Genomic DNA, 23358 nt, shown 5'->3' with positions numbered 1-23358 from the left:
AGGCTTTATTTGGGAAAATATTAAGGCAATAAAAGTCAGAAAGGAAATATATTGTAACTTCAGGATAGTTTGGGGTTGTTAAAGTCCTTTTCATTTCCAACATACATGTGGTCTTTGGATGAAAAATGTAACTGAAATGTAGCTTTAAATAGTTGCCCAGAAGAGGCTGTCTTAGCAACAGATACTGACTCCTGCAATGGGATTTATTTTGCTAATTACAGCCATCTATAAATAGGCTCCTTGTCTAAATTAACCATCTGAGAGATGTTTGTTTTTAGGATGGGAGAAATTACCCTCTGGTCATGCTGATCTCTCTACTGATTAGAGAAAAAGTATTGCTGATTATACTTTGTACAAATATGGCATGTGTAACATTAGGTCTAATTAGTTGTACCCTTAGGCTTTTGGCTTGGTCTCCAGGTGTTACTTGAATTTAGGAAATGTTCCTTAGCAAAATGCCAAAGATATGAATTTGGAAGTATCTGTTATACAAAAAATAAATAAAAATCAGGGTTAAGAAGTAGAGATTGTACAGCCTGTTTAAAATCCCTCTTATCATGTTCATATAAGTGGCACAGTTAATGCCTACTGGATCATTCTTCTTGGATGAGGTTTTTAAACAATGCTCTATTAAAAATAGCGAACGCTGTTTGGAGAGTTGTTATTCAACTTGCCTAAAAGTTAGTTAGTCTGCAGTCCCTTCTAGCAGAGGCAGTGAGCCTCTTGGTCAGTGTAGAGATCTCTGCTGGTGAATTATGCCCTCAGGAATGTCTTCCAAGGTCCTACACTGTCTTCCCCAGCAAGTGGTTGTTACTGAAGCAAGCTGACTTCTGGGACAAGTCATATATCTGTCTCTGTTTTCTAGGGAAATGGGCATTCAGCAGGATGGGAGAATTCACCTCACAGTAGTTTACTTTGGAAAAGAACAAGTGAATGAGGTCAAATCTATACTTGAAAATACCTCCAAGTAAGTATGAGTATCTGGTGTATGAGTGGTGACGGTGCACACAGTGATTGTATCATGAATTGGAGACTAGATTTTTTTAAAAAAAAAGAAAAAGGAAAAAGTCCTTAACTGAATTGGAGAAAAAAACATTCTTTGTATCAGTTGTAAATGATGTTATTCTGACAGTCCCCAGATTTTTGAAGGTGACTTTTAAACAGACTGAAGGCTGACTTCCAGAGACAGGTACAGACTATCTAGTAGAGCACGCAGGACCTAGGTGCTTTTGACCATCCAGCAAAAAAATCTTGTCTTGATCAGCTTTGTTATAATCTCCATGCTGGAAGAAGACCTTTATTTATATAGATACTGTAAGTAATAGGGACACAGTTGCCTGCTGAAGATATACTTGTCCTGCTAAGTTTCACTGGGGGTTTTTGTAAGGTCTGCCCAAGGAACGTCTCTGACAGGAATGCTAGCATAGTCATATGCAGGTCAAGCTCTGAAAGAACACATAGTGGAAATCTCCTTGAGACTTTAAGAGACCACCTGTTCCCCTAAAGCACTCTCAAAACCCTAGCATGATAGATTTCTATGTTAGTTGTCTCATATTGGATTCCCATCCCCACTTCCACAAAGAGCTGGAAATGAGCATATGCTGATGAATATTTTCCTACTCTAGATCAACCAATTTCAAGAACTTCACTTTTATCCAACTGAATGAAGAGTTTTCCAGGGGCAAAGGATTAGACATTGGTGCTCGAGTTTGGAAAGGAAGTAACGTTGTTCTCTTTTTTTGCGATGTGGACATATACTTCACAGCTGAATTCCTGAACTCCTGTAGATTGAACACACAGCCAGGTACTGCTACTTATGAAGTGTGTAGCCTTTCAGCAGATCCATAGCCACTGTGTAACACTTCACTACAGTATTCTTGCATTTGAATTGGTGATGAAGCTGCTGTAAATCATTCTTAAAACTTAGGCAACTAATTAAGACGGATAAAAATACCATTGCTGGTTGGCTTTTGAAAGGTTACAACACTCCCACGCCTACTGTAATTGAATTCCTTGCTTTCAGCGCCTCTGTTTTCTAGAGCTGAACCTTTTTGTTGTTTATATCCTCACATTTGTGTTCCCATGCAAAGAATATAAGCTGAGTTGAAAACTTATGTGACTTTATGGTTTTGGTCTGGATTGCATTTTGTAGGTGTGAGAAACGTTTTATACAGTTTAAAAAATGAATAATTAACCCATTGTCATTTCCAGGAAAGAAAGTTTTTTATCCTGTACTTTTCAGCCAATATAATCCCACTATAATTTATGGCCATCAAGATTCCATCCCATCTTTAGAACAGCAGCTGGTAAGTATATATTTTCCTGAATGCCTGCTTTTATGTGTACAAAGCTTTCAATCTGAAACAGCGCATGTGCTTTTAGGAAGTATTTCCCTATTCCTTGTGCACAGTGATGTGCATAAGACAAGAGTACTATGCAGACAAAATGAAGTATAGCAGTCATCTCCCAAAAGATATATTTATACCATTTATTTTAGCCCTTGTTTGTTACTTTATACCTAGAAACTAAGAATGTCAATTTTATTTGCTGCTCTGTCAGAAGGAATTTTTATAATTAGCAAACAACTCGTCCATGGCCTGGTGTCTTGGGGTAAAAGTCCCTGATGTTGCTCTCATCTCCTCTTTGCACTACTTGCTTTCCTTACATCTCGAGAAGCTGGTGCTTGCAACAGTTGCTCCTCTTGTTGCAAGTGTTGCATCTGCCAGGGCCTGTCCTGTCCCAGGCTGGGCACTCTTGCTGTAGTTACTAATTTGGGATTGTTGAGAACCCAGCAACAGTCATAACTGAAAAGTCCAGACAACCCCTTTTTTTCTTTCTAAAATAAAGCATGCTTTAGACTATTGATGTAGAAAATGAGTAGTTGAGAGACTGTGGCAGTGTAGCATGTAGGGATTAAAAAATACTTCCTCGTTCACATTATCTATGAAAAGGCAGCCTTTTTTTCTTTAAGTTGTCACACTTAAGTTATTTTTAATGTTATTGAAGTGTCTGCAACATCCTTTTTACTGCTTTTGTCTCAGAGGAAACCTGTTGTGGCAATACTATAGAATTTGCTTCAGCTTTTTGCTCTGATAAGAGTACGACGGAGGTCCTCAGGCTTATAAACACAGTGCTTAGAAAGGAAATAGAGTTTAGCTCACAAACTCTCATAAATTCCACGAACTGCTTCGTCAGGACTGTGCAAATATTTATAGCTAATACTTGAATCATAAAATGTGATGCTTATTTCAGAAAAGCTTCTTGATTTCAAAAAGTACAGCCAATCTCATTTTTATGTAGATTTTTATATTTTCAGCCCACATTAGTTCCTGGGCATGGTGCCAGATCTCTGCCATTAAAACAAGACAGCTCTAGCCTGATACTTGGGCTGCTGGGAAAGAAAGACTTCTGAAATCTTTGAAATAAATTGATTGGTGCAGGAGCTATTTGTGCAGAAGCTATTTGCACTAATGGGAAATAATAATGCTAATGCATATGAGTAGCTTGCTTTGAGGGCATAACTATGGAGATTTCTTGTTACAGTGCAGACCTGGAAGATAAAATCTTATTTTCTTTTAATTGGTTTCTTCAGAAGAAACTAGAAAGAAAAAGAAAAAGGAGCAGTAAAATAAGAAAGCCGCTAAAATGACATGGCTTATGAACAAAAGGGGGAAGGCACATCACTTGAATGAGAAGTCAGGAGAGAGACTATTTTGGAAGAGGAATTTTTGGTTAAGGAAATGCTGCTGGGATTGATAAATCCAGAAATGGAAATCCTGCCTCATCTCCTGCAACTTTGTTGCAAAGGAAGCCAAAACTTTCAAAAATAGCTGCTTAAGGGTAGATTTGTAACTACCCCATGAGGATGGTGAAGTACTGCTGACTTCCTTACAGGATTTAAATACCTGTCCCAGTCTGAAACTCTTGAAGTCACTTGCATGTGTGAATTATGACCTTGGAGATCTATTTTTGTATATTTGCTTTGAAAATGATAGCTGTGGTCTCTAATTGCTCTGATTTTCTATCTATAATGTGCTATATTTTCATAGTCCATTTCAGTAGTGTGGGCAGTGTATCTGTTATGACAAAGACTTTTATGGAATGTATATTTATCTCTGAACATTTCTGGCCTCTAGTTTTAGCTGACAGCTAAAATAGTTAAGCGATGAAAATTATCCTTACCACTTCTTTAATTTTGGTCAAAACTAAGTTAATTAAGAAGCTGTCATTTGTACAGTCAGGTCAGAACATGTTTTCTTCCAGAGGTCATGTGGTCCACAGTCCAGATGCCACCCATCAGTTCTATTGGAGAGTTTGGCTTTTCTGTCTTACCAGTCTGTTTCTTACATGTGATTTGTATCCCACAAAAAATTATTTCGGATGTTGATGTACCTCTGAAGAAGCAAACTCCAGGTTGTGGTGGGATACTTCTCTATTTAGGCTACAGCAGCAGCCAGGCAGCAAAACCTGATCCTTCTCTGCCAAAGGATTTACCCATAATAGCTAATGAAATTATTGTTATTCTGGGCAGAAGCATGCTATGAATATCTACAAGTGTTGGTAGATCAGCTACAGATTTGTGGTGTAGAGTAGAGTAGATGGGCAGTTGTTCCTTTTTCTGACTGCATTTGGGAACTTGTTTCTCTGCTGCTCATGCTGTAAGCATTTCTACTACCATATACGTGTTCCTTTCCCCTCATGCAGATTATTAAAAAAGAAACTGGATTTTGGAGAGACTTTGGTTTTGGAATGACTTGCCAATACAGATCTGATTTTATCAACATAGGTAAGAAAAATATGCTCAAATACATTGGCTGTTCTACTGAAAGTTAGAAAACTGTAATCAACTTTACTTTCCCTGGTCAGTGTGTGTCTATGCCTCTGCTTTGCAGCAGTGATCTGGCCAGGTGTTCAGACTGTTCCCAAGTGCCATAGAGGTTACCAGAATCCATGCACTGATTAGTACAATAAAGCAGCTTTGGCTGGTGGTGAAAGATTTGAAATTTTGGAATTTTTGAGACTTTGTTGGTAGAAAGCATGGCTGTTTCAAAGGCTGAGTGGAGCTAGAAAACAGCTGTTGTGCAATTAATAGCATCAATTTTGGTAGTGGAAGTTTTTCTAGAAGTATTTCTAGAGTTATTCTGGATTTTCTTTGTGTCAGGTGGCTTTGATCTGGACATTAAAGGCTGGGGTGGTGAAGATGTACATCTGTACCGCAAATACCTTCACAGCAATCTCATCGTGATCAGAACACCTGTGAGGGGTCTCTTCCATCTCTGGCATGAAAAACAATGTCTGGACGAGCTGACCCCAGAGCAGTACAAAATGTGCATGCAATCCAAAGCCATGAACGAGGCTTCTCACGGCCAGCTAGGGATGCTTGTTTTCAGACAAGAGATTGAAACTCACCTCCACAAACAGAAACTGAACAGTAAGAAGACCTGAAGCCAGAAATATGCTAACAGGAAATGGGTTAAGACTGAAAGAGAATGGAGATTTCAACAGGCTGGCAGCAAAAGCAGATGAGGGAAAGTGCGTGTCCGCACTTCTGGTTTTTCTTAATAGGGCTTTAAAATTCTCCATTAGCCTGTCCAGCACTTGCTTCCAGGGGAGATCTGAGCACTTGATGAGATTAATGGTAATGGAGACAACCAACATTTCACAAATACCAGTGTGATACAGTAACAAAGGATATGCTCTTCCATTGGAACGTTTGTAATGTGCATGCAGCTGTTAAATAGATTGACACTTTGGTGGATCAATAATAATGAGCTGTTTTCTGCATATCTAAAGCAGGCTGCGTTTAAAAACCTAGAGTTCCTGCTCTGGAAAGGAAATCTGATTGTTAACAGTGGTTAAGCTGGAGTGACCAAAAGTCTTTTTTCCTTTTTGGAACTTGGGTGGAGGTACAGCTGTGGTTTACTTACAGGGTTATTCATCAGTTGATTCAGTGATAAGGGGTATCTCAGTGCTTTCTAAAATTCAGAAAAAGAAAACCCTGCCAATCAACTGTGATATTTCCAGAACATGTGAGGCTAGTATTGACTCCATTTTGCGCTCAGAAAACCAAAAGCAATCGACTGTGTCTGTGTCACATGAGTCAGATGGTGTCTTTCTGCTTTAGAATACTGTAAGTATTTCAATATTCTTTTTTTTTTTTTTTTTTTTTTTAATGGATTTGGTTTTGCCTGGGAATTATGTTGTCAATACTTTCAGTTTTCAAATTCTAGCCTTACTAGGAAACAGTACAACGTTCCAATGCTTGGAAAATGCTCTGCAGATCTGTTTTTCCTGGATGGGAATTTGGTTTGGATAAGCAAATTGATTTTACTGTAGAATCTGTGTGCTGGAAGGAGGAACATTTACGCTGGAGAAGAGGAAACGTATTTCAACTTGGATTTAGCAGGAAACTTTCTGAATGCCAGTTACAAATATTAATGAAAATGTTCTGACTTTATACCAAAGTATTCATTCTAAACCAAATCTAGACTCTTGCCCAGGGCATAGCAGCTTTTTGTAATTAACAAAATAAAATTTTTTGATGAATTACCAAACCCTGGAAATTTTCTTATAGTAATTGTGTGTTCATAAAATTATCTGTCTTAATAGATTTTTTTTTTTCAATGATCTAAAACTGTTCTAAGTGAGTTATTGCTGTTGTAGAGTGTTTTAATACTGACTGCTGTTTATCATTTTAATGTTTAACAGCTAACAAAAAATGCGTGTGTTTATCAATCCCATTTACTTACCTAAATGCTGTTTTTCTCAATGGTCTCTTTGTTTTATAGCCTCAGATTAATTCAAGGCAGTCTGAAACTAGGTTCCAATGTGGTTTTGGGGTTATTAAGGTTAGGGGCAATAAGTATAAAAGATAGCAGTTAAAAATGAATAAAATGCCATTTGTCCTTTTGCTGAGTGATAGGAAGAGTGTGAACCTCTCTAGAATGCTCTGCATGTGGAGTCTGCAGTGAATGTGCTACTACTGTTAGTACTTCTTCCTTTGATGTATGTTTGCATATTTGCCTTTTGTTAGATGGAAAGTGCAATGAAGGCAACTTGCATGTGGAACACCAAACACGTCCCAAAACAGTGCCAAAATACACAAGGATCTGCTGGAAAGAGACCTCAGATGCATGCTGAATGCATCTGAGGGCTGTGATCACTGCTGTTCCAAAGTGAAGTCTTTTCCTACAGTCCTGTTTAAGCTGGCTTTGAAAATGGGTAGTGTGTATTATAGAAATTTCATAGTTGCAACCTGCCTTGAACTTGACCTTTTCTATTTCCTGGTATATTTTCCATCATATTCCGTTAGGTATAACCTGAGCCCTGAGTAGCTTAATGTTATGTTGGTGTGTCCTACTTGTTAAGCATTGCTGAATGATCTGCAGAAGTCCAGTGAAACCTGTTAGTTTCTGATTCTAAGCTCTGGGCATCTGTAAGTTCTACATATCATTGCTTTGAGTATAGCACATCATTAAGCCCCTGTCAAAGTTGCACAAGTTATGTTATTTTGAGATCTCTTGTGATTTTTCTTACATGTCTTTTCCCATAGAGATGCCAAGAGTAATATTGTCTATGCACCTTCTGTCTTTTGACTGCTTCTGTTTAGCAGGATATCCCCAATCCAGTTGAAGAAAGGGAACAGGTAAACAACTGATTACTTGCTTGCTCTTTGACAGTCACATCTCTAATAAATTATGGTGTTAGGAGACTTGCACATTGAAGCAACCTGGGTGAGGATTAATTTTGTGATTCTGTTCAGCTTCTTCCTCGATGTTCTGAATTGTGTGTTTTAAGAGCAATGTAACAGATGCAAAGAGAGAACGTTTTGTTGAAAGAAAAAGTTCTGTAATATGGTTCATACCATCTGCATCCCAATAATCTGGACATAACTTGTAATAAATAGCTCTGTTCTGAAAAACAGCATTATTTACTGGCAAACACTTCTGTAAACTGTACTAATACTGATACAGGCCCTATTTCTTATACAGTTTAGGGTCCGTAAATGTGTTTCATTCTAACAAATTCCTGCATACCTTCTCCACTCCCTTACAAAAGGTTAAGTCCCCCTCTATGCGGAGAGGCCAGTGTGGGATTTAGATACAGGTTAAGAAAACGGAGGGTCTATATTCAGAGGTTAAGGGAATTTTTAAAATGCATTTTTCATAAAAATCCCTCTTCAGAGAACACATTTCACTGAAAGGCACCAGGGATGTCCTTGGATGTTTTACTTGAACATCCTTGATTCCAAGAGCACAGCATCTTACAGCATTAAGTTTCACATTAAACAAATTACTATGAAAACTGATTCACTTCTCCAAGTTGCTTGCTGCCTTCAAGAAGCTATGATCTTATTCAATTTTATGTAGCAATCTGTTTCCCAAACAGCAGGCAACCTTGCATTCAAGAGCAAAACCCAGCTTGAACACAGGTATCCCTGAGGAAATCTGCAAAATCTCTGTTCAACTGATTCTTCAATGTCTAATCCAGAACAACATGCATGGTGTATCTGGGTGTTTTGTAGCTTGCGGGGCTGGTGCATCCTTTCTCTCTGTTGAGACAACAAGCCTGTGACAGCACTTATTCTCCCACTGCTTTGTTGTGAAGGATTTGAAATAGAGGCACTTATGGCAAGTTTCAGGTAAGCATCAGTAGCTTCCAGTTTGAAATCCAATCTTGGTGAAAACGGCATGGTGCTACGTAATGAGACTGGGAGGCTCACTCGAAAAGGGAGATGTAATCTGGTTCATGGTCCTCTTGACCACATGGATAAAGCAACAGCTCCTTTCCCATAGAGGTGATGGGTTCATCCTGTTGACAGAAAATGCAATTAAACACTTTTCAAACAGGTCAGTTTACCTGGAATATCACAATATATTGCCACTCCATGACTGTGTGGACCTATTAGTCTCACTGTGTGATATGTCTCAGAGCCCTGGGAATTCAGGATGCAGATCTGCATGGCTGGCTTCTGCCTTCAAGAAAGTGTGCTTGTTATAGTAATCCAGTGACATGATTCTGGTAGGTCTTGGAAATAGCTGTGCTTGTCTTGTAAGCAGCTTCTACAGTGTGAAATGCTGTCCTGCCTAGGAATTTCTGGAGTAAGGATTGTGTGGCATGCAAGTTAGTGGGACTGCAAGCTTGCTGCATTTGCACTAGCACAGGTGGGGTGCCCACAAGTGGGAGTTGTGTTTGTGAGAGGGATGGGACTGGACCCTGCAGTGAACATGTGCCTTCTGCTTTGGCAAGCCTGTTTCTAATGAGAATTCCCTGGAAACTGTTTCTGTTTCCCATCCTGTTCTCAATCTCAGCAGCAGATACATGGTGGGAATTTGCCTTTTTTTTGTGGTCATCCAGTGGGTGACGAATAGAACCCACTGGAGCATGTTATCTGGGTAGGTTTGCCCTGCTCCCACATACATCTGCTGTAGTGCAATAGAGTCCGTAGGATTCTTTGCAGACTGTGGGTGTGACTCTATCTTTAATACAGATATCTACAGCCAGGCTTTAAATCTTCCAGCTCTGGTGCCAGTAAGTTGTCTAGCTCCTGCTTCCAACAGGTTCAACCTGGACTGTGAAACCTACATAAGAAGCAGGTTGAAGAAGCCCAGATAGATTTTCACATAGCAAATGAGTGTAGATATTTTTTCACCTACCAGTTTTGGTTAATCGTGTCTAAATTATGCTAGGCTCTTACTTGGAGCCTATGCAACTGCAGTCGGTGCTAGCAAACACTTGGCGTTACTGTTGTAAGGACTTGACAGCCTTCTTCCTTCCCTTCCATTATTTGCTACCCTTGCTCCATATCATACCTTGTCTGTTTTGAAATTATAAATATACCTTGTTCTCTTTCTTTCTGAAGCTGGAGGTGAACTATTTTCAATTTATTGAACTTGCTGGGACCCCACAACCACTGAGAAAATCATAAAAAGTCTGAATGCTTTCATCTATTGCCTTATCAGCAGTTCTGCTAAATAATGTGATTGAGCCCCATACAAGGTGTTCTGCCTGCTTGAGGGGGAGCAGTTAAGGTCTAAGACATCTGAGATGTATGTGGGTGTCCCCACTGGTCTCACATACCCTTCTGGAATGGCACATATAATACCCAGTAGTAGCTAAAATGGGACTAGTTAACTACATTATAACAACTGAATCTGATGCTTCTTATTTTGAAGTGCTTTGAGGCAAATACATAAACGGTAGTTAATGAGTTAATTGCTGGAACTTCACCTTGTGGTAGTCAACAAGGTCAGCCAGTGTTGAATGTTGTAGCTGGTCCACTCCAAGGAAGCTGTAGGAATCGCTGGAGGCATCAATAAGGAAGTGTTTACATCCCTCTGCAGACTGATAGGAAAGCACGTAGCCTTTGATTTTCTCACTGACACGGACCAGAAAACTCCCCGGCACTGTTTTACTCAGAAGCTCCTCTGCTTTTCTAGAGGTTAGGATACCTGTTCAAAGCCACAACACAGAACTGAAGTGAGAAAAGCATTTGTGCAGGAGCAGATGGAGCAATTCTCCCAATAAACCCTTTTTTACCATTCTAAAAGTAATTCACAGTGCTTCTATTCCCTGCTTGTTTTCTGGCCCACTATTACAAGAAAGGTACTGCCATTGCTGGTAGCAGACCATGGTGTCATGCTAACTGTGCTTTGTGCTAACTGTTCTACATCCAGAATATTAGGCTTATCAGCTAGCTATGCGAAGTCAAGATCTGGCTTCCACTCCAAGACTTTAGCTTGAACTTTGTCACAATTAGAGAAATTCATACTCTTGTACATATTAAAAATAGAAAATGTTGCTAGCTACCTTCAAAAAGTTCCTGGGAGCAGTCTGTTGTAGCAGCCCTGTAGTTGTAGTAGAAACAACTCCTTAAAAGGTTGAGTTGGGGCGAAAGTGCTCAGGACTCACCATGAAACCAAGGTGCTATTGTGTCTGTGTTTTTTTGATAGCCAGCTCGAAGGGGGAATTGCTCTTCTTTGAACCACCTGATGATGCTTTCTTCAGCTGAACTGGAGATTGTCCTCTGGATTCCTTCTTTCCTGTTACAAAAGACAGTGATCTGTGGATCAAGTTCAAATGACAGCTTTTGGATCCTGGCAAGAATTGCTTTTTGTTCAGCGTGATAGGAACAATGCTAAATAGAAGGCTTACAGTAATGCAGCTATGAACAAAATTGTATGGTTTTCAGTGGACACCTATCAAAGAGGACGTACTACATATTTTAGGCTTAGGGTGTTCTGTTATATAAACTTGTCACTGAATCTGACTTTCACATATGGCAAAAAGAGAACTTGACTGTTGGAAAATGCCTTGTACCTCTACGAGCTCAGTATAATTGAGAGGCTGGGTGTTTGGAGAGATGGCTAAGAAAGGCAGAGCTAAGAGAATGGTGACTAGGAGCAACTGAGATAGTTGAGGTGTTGGACCTGAGGGCTTGCTGATTAGCAGCTCTCATGATTTAGGGACATTTCTCTCAGTTGGGCAAAAGCAAGCAATGCAAATCTTGTGATGCTGGTACTCAGTAAATGTGCCATTGTCTTTGTTTTTAGTGCCACAGTCTTCATACCCTATGCTGGAATATAGTTTAGCCTTCTTATTTTTCCCAGTAGAGTGTTTCCTCTGTATGAAGAGAACAGGCATCTTCATCTCAACCAGCCCTTGCCAGAGCAGAAGTATCTCATCCCCTTTCCCTTCCCTTCAACAGTGCACATTTTTCTCACCTAACTGCTCTGCCATTCGTCGTCACAGGAGGTAGAAGTTTAGGCTTGGGTGGGAGAGGAGGGTATTGGAGCGGTCGCCGATCTCCTGCTGTGGCGTTCTTGGATATGTCTGCCTGCTTCCCTCTGTGGGCTCCCTGCAGTGAAAGCCTCCTGTAGTCATCTCTGGCCTGTCGTGCGAGGGAGCGTCTCTTCTCATCTGCTGCCTTGGATTTCCGCACTGGAACAGAAAAGCAGTCATACTGGAGTGAACAAGCAGGCAAGTTCTGAGCTTGCTGCTGCTTAGCCATCTCTCTGATAGCTGGAGGTGAGAAATAACGCATTTCGGAGCATTTAGGTTCTCTCTGTGTCCCAGCACTAGGAACAAACAGTGTTACTGTGGAGGGAGAGAGCTTTGGAACTAAGGTACTTCCTCTCCTCTATTTCCAAGCAGGCATCTTAGGTTGCTTGTATTGGAAGTCATTTATCTTCCTCGCAAGCCTTGAGTGACTCAGCTACTCTGGCCACTGAATGAAAGATTCACTTATCTGTAACAACGTTTGTTACCTCTCTCCCATCACTTTTGGGCATCTACTGTTTTAAAAGAACCCAATTCTTATTCCTTCAACAGATAAAAATCTGGGTTCTAACTTTGTACTTAGAAATGACTTGGTTTTGTTTCATGTGACTTGGTTCAGTCATAAATTTCTGTGATGCCTTTTGTGTGAGCGGAGACCTGAGCAAGAAGGAACAGTTATCCAATCAGGTAAATAAATGTTTTCAGCTGGCCCACAGACTTTTTGGAATGAAATTTGGGAGGGGGGGGGGGGAGGAGGGAAGCACAATTACTTTGTCAAATTAAAATCCTCACTCAATTACAAATTGTACCATTATGTCTTTCTTGAAAAGCTGGAGGGGTGGGAGAAAGGAGGATGGGAGAAGCAAAGGGCCCTTCAGCCTTTCATTTTAATTTGTGCACTGAGGCAGTCCTTGCAATTTTGATAAGATCAGGAGTTAGAGAGATCTTACACTGCATGTGGTAAGATAATGTTGGAAAAGCCACAGCAATACATGAACAAAAACATTTGTTTCTATTTCCAGGAGACCGGGGAGGCAAAAAAATTGCTGAAACGACCACTAATGAATCCTCTAAAGGATTTGAAAATCCTGATGGGCCTTGCAAAGAGAAGGGAGTGTTGCTGTAACTGTTTTGTGGAGTAGAGAACTTAGCTGGATATTATTGTTTGTTTGTTTTTGTTGAGTAACTGGCTCTCCAGCCTGAGCTATGCTTAGTGATTTCTGTGCTTTTGTAATCAAATTCAATTTTTTAATTAGAAACAAAAAAGGTTTGGCCTAAAGTGGAGACAAATGATAGTACAGTATTGCCATCTACTGAACAGTGAGGGAAAAAAAAGCATCAAGTTTGACTTCAGTTTTCTTTCTCCCCAGGAAAGGAAGATGTGAGGAGCAGAACGTGAACCTGGATGGAAACAAAGGCAAACAGAGTGTCAGGGTGTATCTCAATATCTTCTGTGTACTAAGCTTGTGACCCTTTGTTCCAGTCTCTGAGAAAGCTGCACAGCAAGATTCCCTCAAAAGGAGTCAAGTTTGAAATATCTTTTCAACTCAGGCTACACTGAAAAATCACCTTTGAGGTATGTGGTTACTATGAGAGATCCTAGAAGGAAATGTAGTCATCGTAATAACTTAAGTAGAGAGTTCAGGACATACTTGGCAGCAGTGGTAGACGTTAATGTAAGTCTTACACTGTTTTGTCATTTCTGATCCAGTTGTTTAAATCTTTACATTAGCAATGTGTGGCAGGGCTCTGGATCAATGAGATTTTTTTGTGTCTGAAATGGAACCAGATGAGAGGACTGTGCCTCGCAGGGAATCATAGAATTGCTTAGGTTGGAAAAGACTTCCAAGATCATCAAGTCCTACCTCAAGGAAGGGAAGGTAGAAAGCAGGGAGATTTGGAGTGGCCCCTTTTTTGTGTTTTATGCAATACTTTTTTTCATCTTTCACATTATTTCTGAGGTCTCAGATCAGCTTACCTCACCACAATACAGTTCTGTTGTGTAAGAAGGAGCCTTACTCAGGCCTCAGGATCTTCTGCACAGAATTAAGTAAGTGGCAAAAGCCCTCCCCACTCATTTCTGATGTCTGAAAAGTTTGCTATCAACCAGGTGCTTTTGAAATTATGCCTTTTAGTTTGTCCTCACTACCTATTATTCTTTTCCACATGAGCAACATCTACTTCAAGTTTCTGCCAAGGGCCTACTTCTAGTTTAAAATTAATTACCCTGGCTACGCTCATGTGGGTCCTATCATTTTCATATGGTATCTGAGGGCTGTCAAATGCCAGCAAGACTCATTCTGCTTGACATTGCTTAATATTTAAATCTATTATCTTTCAATTAAAAACAAAAGCTCTTTAATCGAAATACAGAAGAGACTGAAAATGGGAAATATTTACAAGTGGAGAATTTTCTGTAGGATAAATTTGCCATCTCACTGCCCAGCTCTAGTTTCAATGCTGTGTGGACTCGGAAAATTTTCTGATGCTGCATCTCTGTGTTTTTTGACAGTACTCTCTACCTACTAACTGAGAAATACTGAGTTCCAGTTTTGCAGGAGAATGACTGAAATGACCACTCAGAGCTCTAAGATTTCTCAAGCCCTATAGGAAAAGTTCTTACAAAAGATCATCCTAAGATCTTACAGGATTCTTGCCATTCAGGCTCATTCTCATCAGATTTCTGCAACGTCTTCTCTGAGCATGCATGGCTTTGTGGTACATGGCTTTGTGGTATTGCCTTCAGCTGGACTGTAGTCTCTTCTCTTGAATTTCTCCTGTGTCCTCCCTTCATCTGTGAAAGAAATGATGTGTTCAGTGCTTTGTCCCAGGCTAGTTTTAGTCCTGCTTTTTAGCTAGTTTTGAAAAACTAGGGATTCCATTCTCAGTTGTGAATCCCTTTGATTTCAAAGAACCTCTTACTTTACTGCGGGTTATGACAGAGAAAGAAGGGCAAAACAGAAATAACATGGAATATCTCCCCATATTACTCCCCAGTCTGCCAGGCTGGCCTGCTTTGTTCTGACACCTTATTAGTAGAGTATGGCAGTACTGGGCAGAGCTGGGCCAAGAGGAAAACAGCTGACTGAGACTTAAAGATAATGTCTGTGTCGGAAACAAAGTCAGCAACATCCTAGGTTGCAGCTTACCTGTGAGAAGCCACTCTTCCTCATCTGACAGTCTGCCAGCATCTGGTGAACATCCCGGGCTTCCTTCTGGGCAGAGGAAAAGAGTGGTGAGAAATAAATGCAGAATTTGGAACTTTACTCTTTTTTGGAATGTGTCCTTGACAAAAATCTCCATGACTGCAGGTGGAGATTGTGGGTACCACATAGTAGTGCTGGGCTGCCATAGCCTGGAATGCTCTTTGTATGGAAGTGCCGTGCTTTGTAGGCTGCTCTCTTCTCACAGCACTCCCTGGCAAGCCCAGTAAGGCAGGCAGGAACATTCTGCATTTTCAGAGCTGATGGCAAGAAGCAGCTACCCTTTCCTTTTCACTCTCCCCAAAGGTAGAGCACAAGAATCTTGGGAGTATTTTGCCCTTGGAGATGTGCACCAGTAAAGCATTTCCAGAGTGAATCTCACTTGTGCTTTCAACTTCAGGTACACCTCAGTCTAATCTCCTGCATATGCAAGTTGCTGGACTCTAGGAGTTCGAGGCAGAAGGAGTAATGTGACTTCTATGTTAACAATTTTTTCCAGTTTTCTCTGATAAAAAAATAGTTAGTTTTTTTTTCATCACATTAAATCAAATATACCACCGGGAAAAGAGTCAGGGGTGTCAGGAATTGTCCTAAGTCTGCCTAGATTAGGTAAGTGATACTCACAAGTGGTCCCAGGGAGCAGAAAGAAGGGAAGCTTGCCTTCTTTCCATCTCCATAAATCAAGCCCTAGCAGAACCTGCCATCTAGTGCTTCAGCTGCTTTTTCTCTTTTGTTACTGTGGCTGACTGCTGCAAACCACTGCCTGTCAGACTGACCCAACTAGCTGCATGCCTCATGTTTTCTCTTTCCTAAAACCAGTCTGGCTATGCTGGCAGCTGAGACCTGTCTTTTAGGAAAAGGTGAGGCTTGTCTTTGAGCAAACATCCACCCACCACCCTATTTGACCCAAACTGCCTCCCACAGCACAGTGAGTAATAAGTTAGCTGTACTACACTGCTTTCCAAGGACATGCTTTGCTTTCTCTATCACCTGTTGGGCTAATATTTAATATGACCCTGGATTTCCAATTTCCTTTTCCTAAACAGAGAACTAGGAACTTAAAACTTGAGTGAAGCAGCTTGTTTTCTTAGATCAAACCCCATGGCCCCTGCAGCGAAGCATAGTGCTCAGATCCCTCAGGTACAGAAAAGGCAATTTAACAAGGGAGGGTGAGAGAAAGCTAGCTCCCCTTCTCTCCACCTTTACAAAATGCAACATTTGGGTCTGCAGCCTGTATCCTCCCCTTGACTAGCATAAACATCAGAAACCTGGGAAAATAACTTATTTACAATACAGTGACGGAAAACAGAAAGTAAAATATGCAAAACTCCTCTGTTTTCATCTGCAAAAGTTTGTAAGGGTTTTATATCTTTGGTAGTGGGATTTTTAGTTGGCTGATTCAGTGATGGATTTTGGGTTTCGTTTTTGTTGCTGTTAATATTGACTAATAGCTTTCTTTAAAAAAGGGAGGGTGGGAAAAAAAAGGATCTCCCACATAGTTGCTCAACTTCAGCAAACAGTGCTGAGAAAAACCTTGTGTGATTCAGAACCATCTGATAAAGGAAACAGCCACTCAGCCACCAAATTCCCTTCAGCATATTGGCAGCAGTGGGAGAGGCATTTAGCCCAAACTCAGCCTTTAGTTACAGTGCTTTTATGCTGAAATATGGCATGGTTGTGTAACAGAGCAATATACACTCATAGAAGTTAGCAGCAAAAGGCAGAACGAAAACTCACAGGATGAGATTGGACTTCTCCCATTGAACTGGCAGGATTTTCCAGTTCAACTTTGATTGCACTGGTAGCTAATTTCTTTGTTGTTTTGTTTGTTGTTTTTTGTTTGTTTTTTTTTTAATCTCAGTTCTCTGTAAATGGCTTTTTGTAGCTAGTTAAACAGGACAAATGTATTTATTAATGGAGAAAAATATTTCTGTAATGAAACACCTCAGTAAAGATGGAGATGCTGTCATTGTAGTTACTGCATTTGGAGTTGTCCTGTGCTGTCAAGTTTATCAACTATCATCTTTTCTAGGAGACAAAGAAAAAAAGAAATAGACAACAAAAGAGGGGACTTGAGGATACGTATTTTAGAGAATAGTGGCAGAATTACATTCATCTCATCTTCTGTGAAAGTAGATGAGTTATGTGAGGGCCATGGCTTTCCTCTTTTGCCTCTGAAAAGCAGTCCAATCTGCCACAGAGAAGGAAGGAAAGTGATGTGATTCTCACTATATCCATGGAGAATGGGAAGCAAAGGAATTGAGAGTAACTTGTCTAGTGGTGCAGAACAGATCTGTCCCAGCTAACAATAGCACTTGGACCTTCAGGTCCTAAGGAAGGATGTAGCAGTATGGCTTGTCCTGAAAGTACAGATGAAAAACCTTAATAGTCAGCTGGCTTCTCTCTCAGATTTCTATTTATAGCAACCAGGATTTGCTGCACTTCCTAGATCTCAAAGCAAATGGTTATTAGTATGGAAAAAAAGGGGAAAGCTACCTTTTTGAGCTCCTGGCTTTTCCCAATTGTACCAGCAGTGTTTTTTCTCGCCTCTTCTTTCTGTTCCTCTACAGTGTTTTTATTGTTTCCCTGAACTTCTGTCTCACCCAGGACTTCTGGCTGTGGTTGCAGAGACTGTGTTACAGCACAGTCCGTCTCTCTGAAACACAAGGGACAGTTCTTAGGAATACCAGGGAGAGACTCTCTGCTCTCTAAACATCTGACAGGAAATTACACATGAGCAAGTAGTGCTGTGATGGAGCAGTGTGTGCCTGCATGCAGCTGTCATATCTCCAGATCAGGTAGATGGAACAATTAAATTAGTTATTCATTGTGAGTAACTGTTGGCCTGCTGTAGGCAGGCAAGCACCTGTTGGTGAATCAGTGCAATCCAAACACGTGGCCTGCTGCAGGAACAGTTACCATTTCCTGTGATATGTTGAGGTTACTGCACAGCAGGGATATCCTGGGAGACTGAGGAGCTGGGGCAGGCCCCAAGCTGGAGCTGATCTCTGCTGGTATTTTGTGTACCTGCAGAAAACCTGTGCCTTTGGTCTGCAAGTGAAGTGTGACAGTGATGACCGCACCCAGCCCAGCCCCGAAGTTTAAATCAAAGGGAAGAGGTTTTACAAAGAGATGAGTGTTACTTCCCTGTGGCAATGCTGGATTTGTCCTCTTGCTTCCTCATAAGGAGGAAAACTTACAGGGCAGAGGAGAGAGTCCCTGGAGAAGAGTCCAGCCTCCACTTTCTAGGAATGTCTTTTCCTCCCTGTCCACCCCCCAAGTTCTCCAAGTGATGGCTTCTTACCTGGTCTCCTTGCCTTGCTCGTTCGCTAACCGCTTTGCCCTTTGTGCCTGGATCTCTTCACAGATGGCTGCATATGATTTATCTGAAGGATGCTCACCCATCACCCACACCCAGACATCATTGTCGGCACCTAGCTTCCATTGTACTGACTTCTTGCTGGCTGGAAAAGAAGTGGCTTTTTTCAGAACAGTTTGCTCAGCAGCTGTCTGCAGTACCTATGTCCCTTGGCTGCTGTTGGCAGTACCCTTCCAAAAGCAGCAGTACATGGGAAAAGATCAAGTTGGGACACACCTCCCATTTCATTTCATTGTACTGCAGCCAGGTCAGTGAAGGAGGCATTTCTGATTTTAGAAGCGAGGGAAGCCACTGTTTCCTTTCTTTCTCCAATTCCTTGCCCTACTGCCCAAGCCCCTGGCCCAGAGGTGAGGGGTGAGCTATCTGCAAATAGAGCAGGTAGGAAAGAGCTGAGAGAACAGTGCTGCAGTCCTAGAAGAGAGCGTGCTCTGTAATCCTAATGAAGGCAAGGGGACTTCAGGTTTAAAGGCAGCAATCTGGTGCCTCAACCCAGGTAAAAGCACTCGCCAAACTCCCGTATGTTACTGATACCTTAGGAGAGGCATTCAAGTCCAAGGCTATTTTATAGGTAGATTCAGAGACCACCATTGAGTGGGGGATGAATCTCTTGCTCTGAGGGACAAGTAAGCTATGCCTTCTAAGAAAGGGGATTTTAGAAATTTGGATAAGGACAGAACATCTGAGCCAGAGAATAAAATCATTATGCACCAGGCCAAACCCACCCCATCAGAGGTGGGCTTAATTACAGTATGGAAATGCAATTACAGTGTGTCCTGGGGAGAAGAAATTGCTGTAGAGACACATTACTTCTCATTTCTAGGGCACAGTAGACTCGGTCAGATCTGGGCCAGAGCAGGAAACTCTTACCTTTTTTTGGCAGTGGCTTCTTTGCTGAAACCTTGTCTGCAGCAGCTTCTCTTTCTTTCCACCGTCTGATCTGCTCCTGCCTCATCTTGAAGAAGAGGATCTGCTTCTGCTCCTCACTGAGTTCTGCCAGCAGGTCAGGATCGATGTACATCTCCGATAATATCTGTTTCAGCATGGCTGTGGGTTTCAGTTACACACGTCGGTGGCAGTGATCTCCAGGGATCCGGTTCTCTTCCTGGCTTGAACGTGCCTGCGCTGACAAGAAAGACTCTCTTCCCTCCTGAGCCTGGAGCAGGAATGCAGGCGTGCCAGGGTAATTATACTTCTAGCTTTTTTTTTTTTTTTTTTAAGCTCAGACTTCCTGCACAGACCAAAAAAAGTAAATAAGCAGCTTAAAACCTGCTATTAAAATTTCTCGAAATAACAGGTGAGCTCAGCTCAGACACAGCCCCCGCGTGTTCTGCAGGGACAGCTGGCCAGAAGTGGGGGAAGTTCTGAAAGGGGGAGTTTTTGTTTATATACCTTGATAAACCCAGCTGATAGACTATCAAAACAGAGAGAGCTCTGCCTGTTACAGTCATCAGAGGTGTGGCTTGTCCGTGCCTGAGCAAACATTCCTGCTGGGCAGAGAATCAATGAACCCGTGAGTAGACGGCTCCTCCTTTGAAAAGGAAAACTTTGAGATGGGGCGGTGTGATGTTAACAAGTCTGGCCAGCCTCATTTTACCAAGGAAAGGCTGGGAGGGCTTTAGACGCTGCATTTGAGGTAGGAGCAGGAGTTGCCTGGTTGGTATCTTCGGGGTGCTCCCATCCTACAAAGGCAACATCACAGCAAGGCAAGTGAGTGCAAGCAGCGTAGCTGGTTTCTTCAAAGCCAAACGACTTAGATCTCAGCAGCTTGTGAGCCTGAGACAACTCCGTGTCTGATATTTCTTGCTGAGGCACTTTTCCCACGTGATGAACCTGACACAGCACATCCCCATCTGACAGTATGAAGCAGACAGGGAGAAGCAGTGCTCCTGTTCTTGCCCAGGATGCCTGGCCACATCTGGTGAATGCCGATGTACTTAACACCTACATAGCTATGCTTTGTGCCCAAATACTTACAATTACAACAGGTTTTGGTTTTTTTCCCCCCTTTTATTATTTTTTTTCCTGAACAAATTGTGTCTTACTGGAGCACTGCTGGCTGGGGAGTGAGGAAATCAAAATGTGAACTAAGGACCTTGTAACTATTCTCTATATCTTATCTGGATAATCTCAGGGAGACCAGGAGGCTGGTTGACAGCATGTGCAGTAATGCTGTTGTACAACTCTGGTGTTGCTGTGGGAAGAGGAGGGAAAAAAAAACCTAGCAGGATTATTCATGTGCTTCTGCACAGATGCTGGGAGTCTCAGGAACAAGCACACAGGATGTAGCACAGTAGGTAGGAGGAAGATGGTTGATGGGGTGCAAAGAACACGAATAACAAAATACTGAGGTGAAGCAGCACTATGTATTAAATATGAGAATCAAATTAATTAAGGAAACTAGATCCCTAGAGACACCCCCCTTTGGTCTGACTCAGGAAAAGAAAAAGATGCTGGGAGCACCTTCAGCTTCAGAGCATGACTACTTGCAGTCTGTTTGTTTTGTTTAATTAAAGGAATAAGAGAATAGAGAAGGAGGTGGCACAGAAACATAATACTGAAGTTTTCCAAAGGAGTGTGAACACAGTGCATTTAATTAGTTGAAATGGAGCAGCAAAGCGATAGCTTCTATAAAGTCCAGCTGGCAGGACAGTATTTGCTATATTTGTTCTTGTGTAGTAGTGTTCTACCTTTTCACATCTTACCCCCATGCCGGCATCAAGCAAGCTTTTGCAGCCAGTCAGTGGGAATTGTTACAGCAGTTAAAGAAAGGAACTTGGGCTGTCCAAGAGCCATAGAGACAACAGCTGTAGAGAAGGAATAGTTTTTATGGGGTGGGGGGGAGGGGGTATTGGTGAGCAGTCCCTGATCCCTCAGGAAACCTGAACAGTGTTGAACTGTAAAACTGAGGGACTGCTACTGAAGCTTCACTGCCTCCTGCTCCTTAGCAGGATCCAGAAGAGCTTTTTGCAAACAGATCAGTGTTGGAAAGTACCCTTAGTCAGGAGTGGAACACTTAAGCTTTCGGTTTTGGTAGTTTGTTTGTTTTTAAAAGACCATGTCAGCTAAGTACAATTTGGAGTGTGCAAAGTTTGGGGTTCCAAAAAAGCTCTGTCTTCAGAAGGTACTTGATGCTGCTTTGATTCTAAGCAACAAAACAGTCCTTCTGTGTTAAGTCCAAGGTGCTTTTTTGTTTAGAGGAATGGCTAGTGTTAGGTCCTTCGTGGATTGAAAAGAGGAGCTGAAGCAGATAATAGCTCTGAGCATGGTCTGAATTTGATGACTGGGCCAGTTAATTACTATGTTTAAAATTGAAGAGGCTTTTAAAGTAACAGTCTTGTTGCATGAAGGGAGGTAAAATGCTTTTATTGCCTTCAGGTGAGAAGGTATCATTTGCGGTTTGTGTGGGCCAAATGCTGAACGGTTTGCTAAATAGAGGGCATTCAATATCATACCCAGAGGGGGGAAAAAAGTCAGCCATCTGGCAAGGTCTCCCAGCAGCTCTGTTTTCTAGTTCTGGGTCAGCAGAAATACTCTTCCCTGGAAACTGTTCAGTGAAACCTGGGTGCTTGGAGAAGAGAATGGCTAGAAATCATCCCATAAGGATATCCTTGTTATGACTGAGCAGAGGCTGTGTGTGTCTGTTACTGGCAAGAGTGTCTGGAACTGACTGGAAGATTCCCCAGCTGACTGCTGCCCTTGCAGCAACAGGAAACTTGAATTCACGTCACTTGTGTTTGCCCTTCTCACCACTTGGCTGCACAGGAGGTATTTGACTGGGGTCAGTACAGTTTATATTGCAGAGTTAAAATTTGCAGAGAGAAAAGCTGCAGAGGCTGTGGAGTTTCTTTCCCTTTCTCTCCCAGTACTGCTGTGTGGTTCTTCAGGTGACCCTAACCCCGGTAGTCTCCCTTTTAAGGCTCATTGTATTCTGTGTCAAACGTGCTTCCACGCCTGACTAGGTTATCTCCCCTGAGCATTGGTGAGATAGCCCCTCACTCATGATTGCCAGTCTTTATACCACTTTTATTTTTCTCCTATGAGGTTTAGACAGATTGATGAAGATTTGAGATGTTTGGCACCACCCATGTGAAGGGAAGGCATTTTTTCCCCTCTAATGCCTGAGGATAACCTGGAAATTCTCTTCTGTGCAGCCAGCTTCCAATCATATCTTACCTTGACTTGCATGCTGAACAGCAAGGGCAACCCTTAAAAAACCAAGGTCACACAGCTTGTAAACTGCCTGTTGGGGAGCCATCTCTTCTCTGTGCTCCTGTAAATCATCTACCATTAATAGGGGAAATGTAAGTATTTGAACATGCATGAATATGCAGGCACTTAGGGAAAGGCTGATATGTGTTCCTGCTTACAGATCACACCCCATGCAACAGGCTCATGGGACACCCCCTTCTGACAAATCTCATCCTGCTCCTCACTATTGCTGCAGCCAGCACAGGGAAAGGTTCTCCAGAAAAAGCAACAGGAAATAGTACATAGTCATGCATTTGACATTCTTCATATCAATACATAGGAGGGCATAAGAAAAAATAGTGGGCATCTTGAATAATGGTCCTGATCTTCTGGGAGGCTGCTTCTTTAAAATGCAGTAGAGATACTATGTGCATCTGTACTGAAAGTGTGACAGGAACATAAATTAGAAGGGACCCAAGAAATGCGGGCACTGGGAGAGAAGAAGAAACTGCAGGAAGAGTTGTCACTGCTGGTTGCTTTGTTACGTTTTGTTTTTGTTAGTTTATGTGAAATGCCACTTAGATTTCTCCTCCCTCTTCCTTGCGTCTCCTGCCCCTCCTCACACTCTTCGGGGACTGTGAAGAGATGATAATCTCAAGAATCATTATCCAGTTGAAGATTAACTTCTAATTCAAGGCATGACAAGGTCAAATACTGTTGTGAAGCACATCAGGAACCACTTCACACTACTTCACTTGATAGGACAAATAGTTGAAATGTTTGATGCCTGAAAAGGGCTTTTTTTGTTTG

At 41.7% G+C, this 23358-nt stretch overlaps 2 protein-coding genes across 9 annotated transcripts in view; one reads left to right on the top strand and one right to left on the bottom strand.

The window, feature by feature from the left end:
* CSGALNACT1 (chondroitin sulfate N-acetylgalactosaminyltransferase 1) overlaps positions 1-6627 on the top strand; it is a 40461-nt gene extending 33834 nt beyond the window's left edge. For all 7 annotated transcript variants that reach the window (XM_015861282.2, XM_032444586.1, XM_032444587.1 and 4 more), the window contains 5 exons: positions 866-967; positions 1626-1804; positions 2212-2306; positions 4705-4786; positions 5162-6627. In XM_015861282.2, the coding sequence (XP_015716768.1) occupies positions 866-967; positions 1626-1804; positions 2212-2306; positions 4705-4786; positions 5162-5445 (742 nt within the window). In that variant the 3' untranslated portion in view covers positions 5446-6627. The remainder of the gene's footprint in view (positions 1-865; positions 968-1625; positions 1805-2211; positions 2307-4704; positions 4787-5161) is intronic.
* Positions 6149-21153, bottom strand: SH2D4A (SH2 domain containing 4A). 2 transcript variants are annotated; one of them, XM_015861293.2, is made up of 9 exons: positions 19228-21153; positions 18286-18445; positions 17478-17637; positions 14928-14990; positions 14425-14572; positions 11724-11940; positions 10912-11042; positions 10231-10451; positions 6149-8811 (listed from the first exon to the last, which is right to left on the bottom strand). In XM_015861293.2, the coding sequence occupies exons 1-9, from the start codon at positions 19400-19402 to the stop codon at positions 8719-8721; spliced, it is 1368 nt and encodes a 455-aa protein (XP_015716779.1). In that variant the 5' UTR covers positions 19403-21153; the 3' UTR covers positions 6149-8718. The 2 variants fall into 2 exon arrangements, with proteins under 2 accessions (XP_015716779.1, XP_015716778.1); XM_015861292.2 differs by having other exon boundaries at positions 14928-14993; positions 19228-21150.
* Positions 21154-23358: the final 2205 nt, after the last annotated feature.

The sequence above is a fragment of the Coturnix japonica genome, chromosome 4, assembly GCF_001577835.2.
Source record: "Coturnix japonica isolate 7356 chromosome 4, Coturnix japonica 2.1, whole genome shotgun sequence".
Classification (NCBI taxonomy): Eukaryota; Metazoa; Chordata; class Aves; order Galliformes; family Phasianidae; genus Coturnix; species Coturnix japonica.
Note: the sequence above shows the minus strand (reverse complement) of the source record. Positions and strands in the feature narration are given on the sequence as shown.

What these genes read in the sequence shown, in the direction of transcription:
- SH2D4A (XM_015861292.2), bottom strand. Translation starts at nt 19,402, where the DNA reads ATGCTGAAACAGATATTATCGGAGATGTACATCGATCCTGACCTGCTG. An exon ending in GAGCAAGGCAAGGAGACCAG is followed by an intron (nt 17,638 to 18,285) that starts GTAAGAAGCCAT and finishes CTTGTGTTTCAG; the next exon opens with AGAGACGGACTGTGCTGTAA. An exon ending in AAAGCCAGGAGCTCAAAAAG is followed by an intron (nt 14,994 to 17,477) that starts GTAGCTTTCCCC and finishes TCCTCTGCCCAG; the next exon opens with AAGGAAGCCCGGGATGTTCA.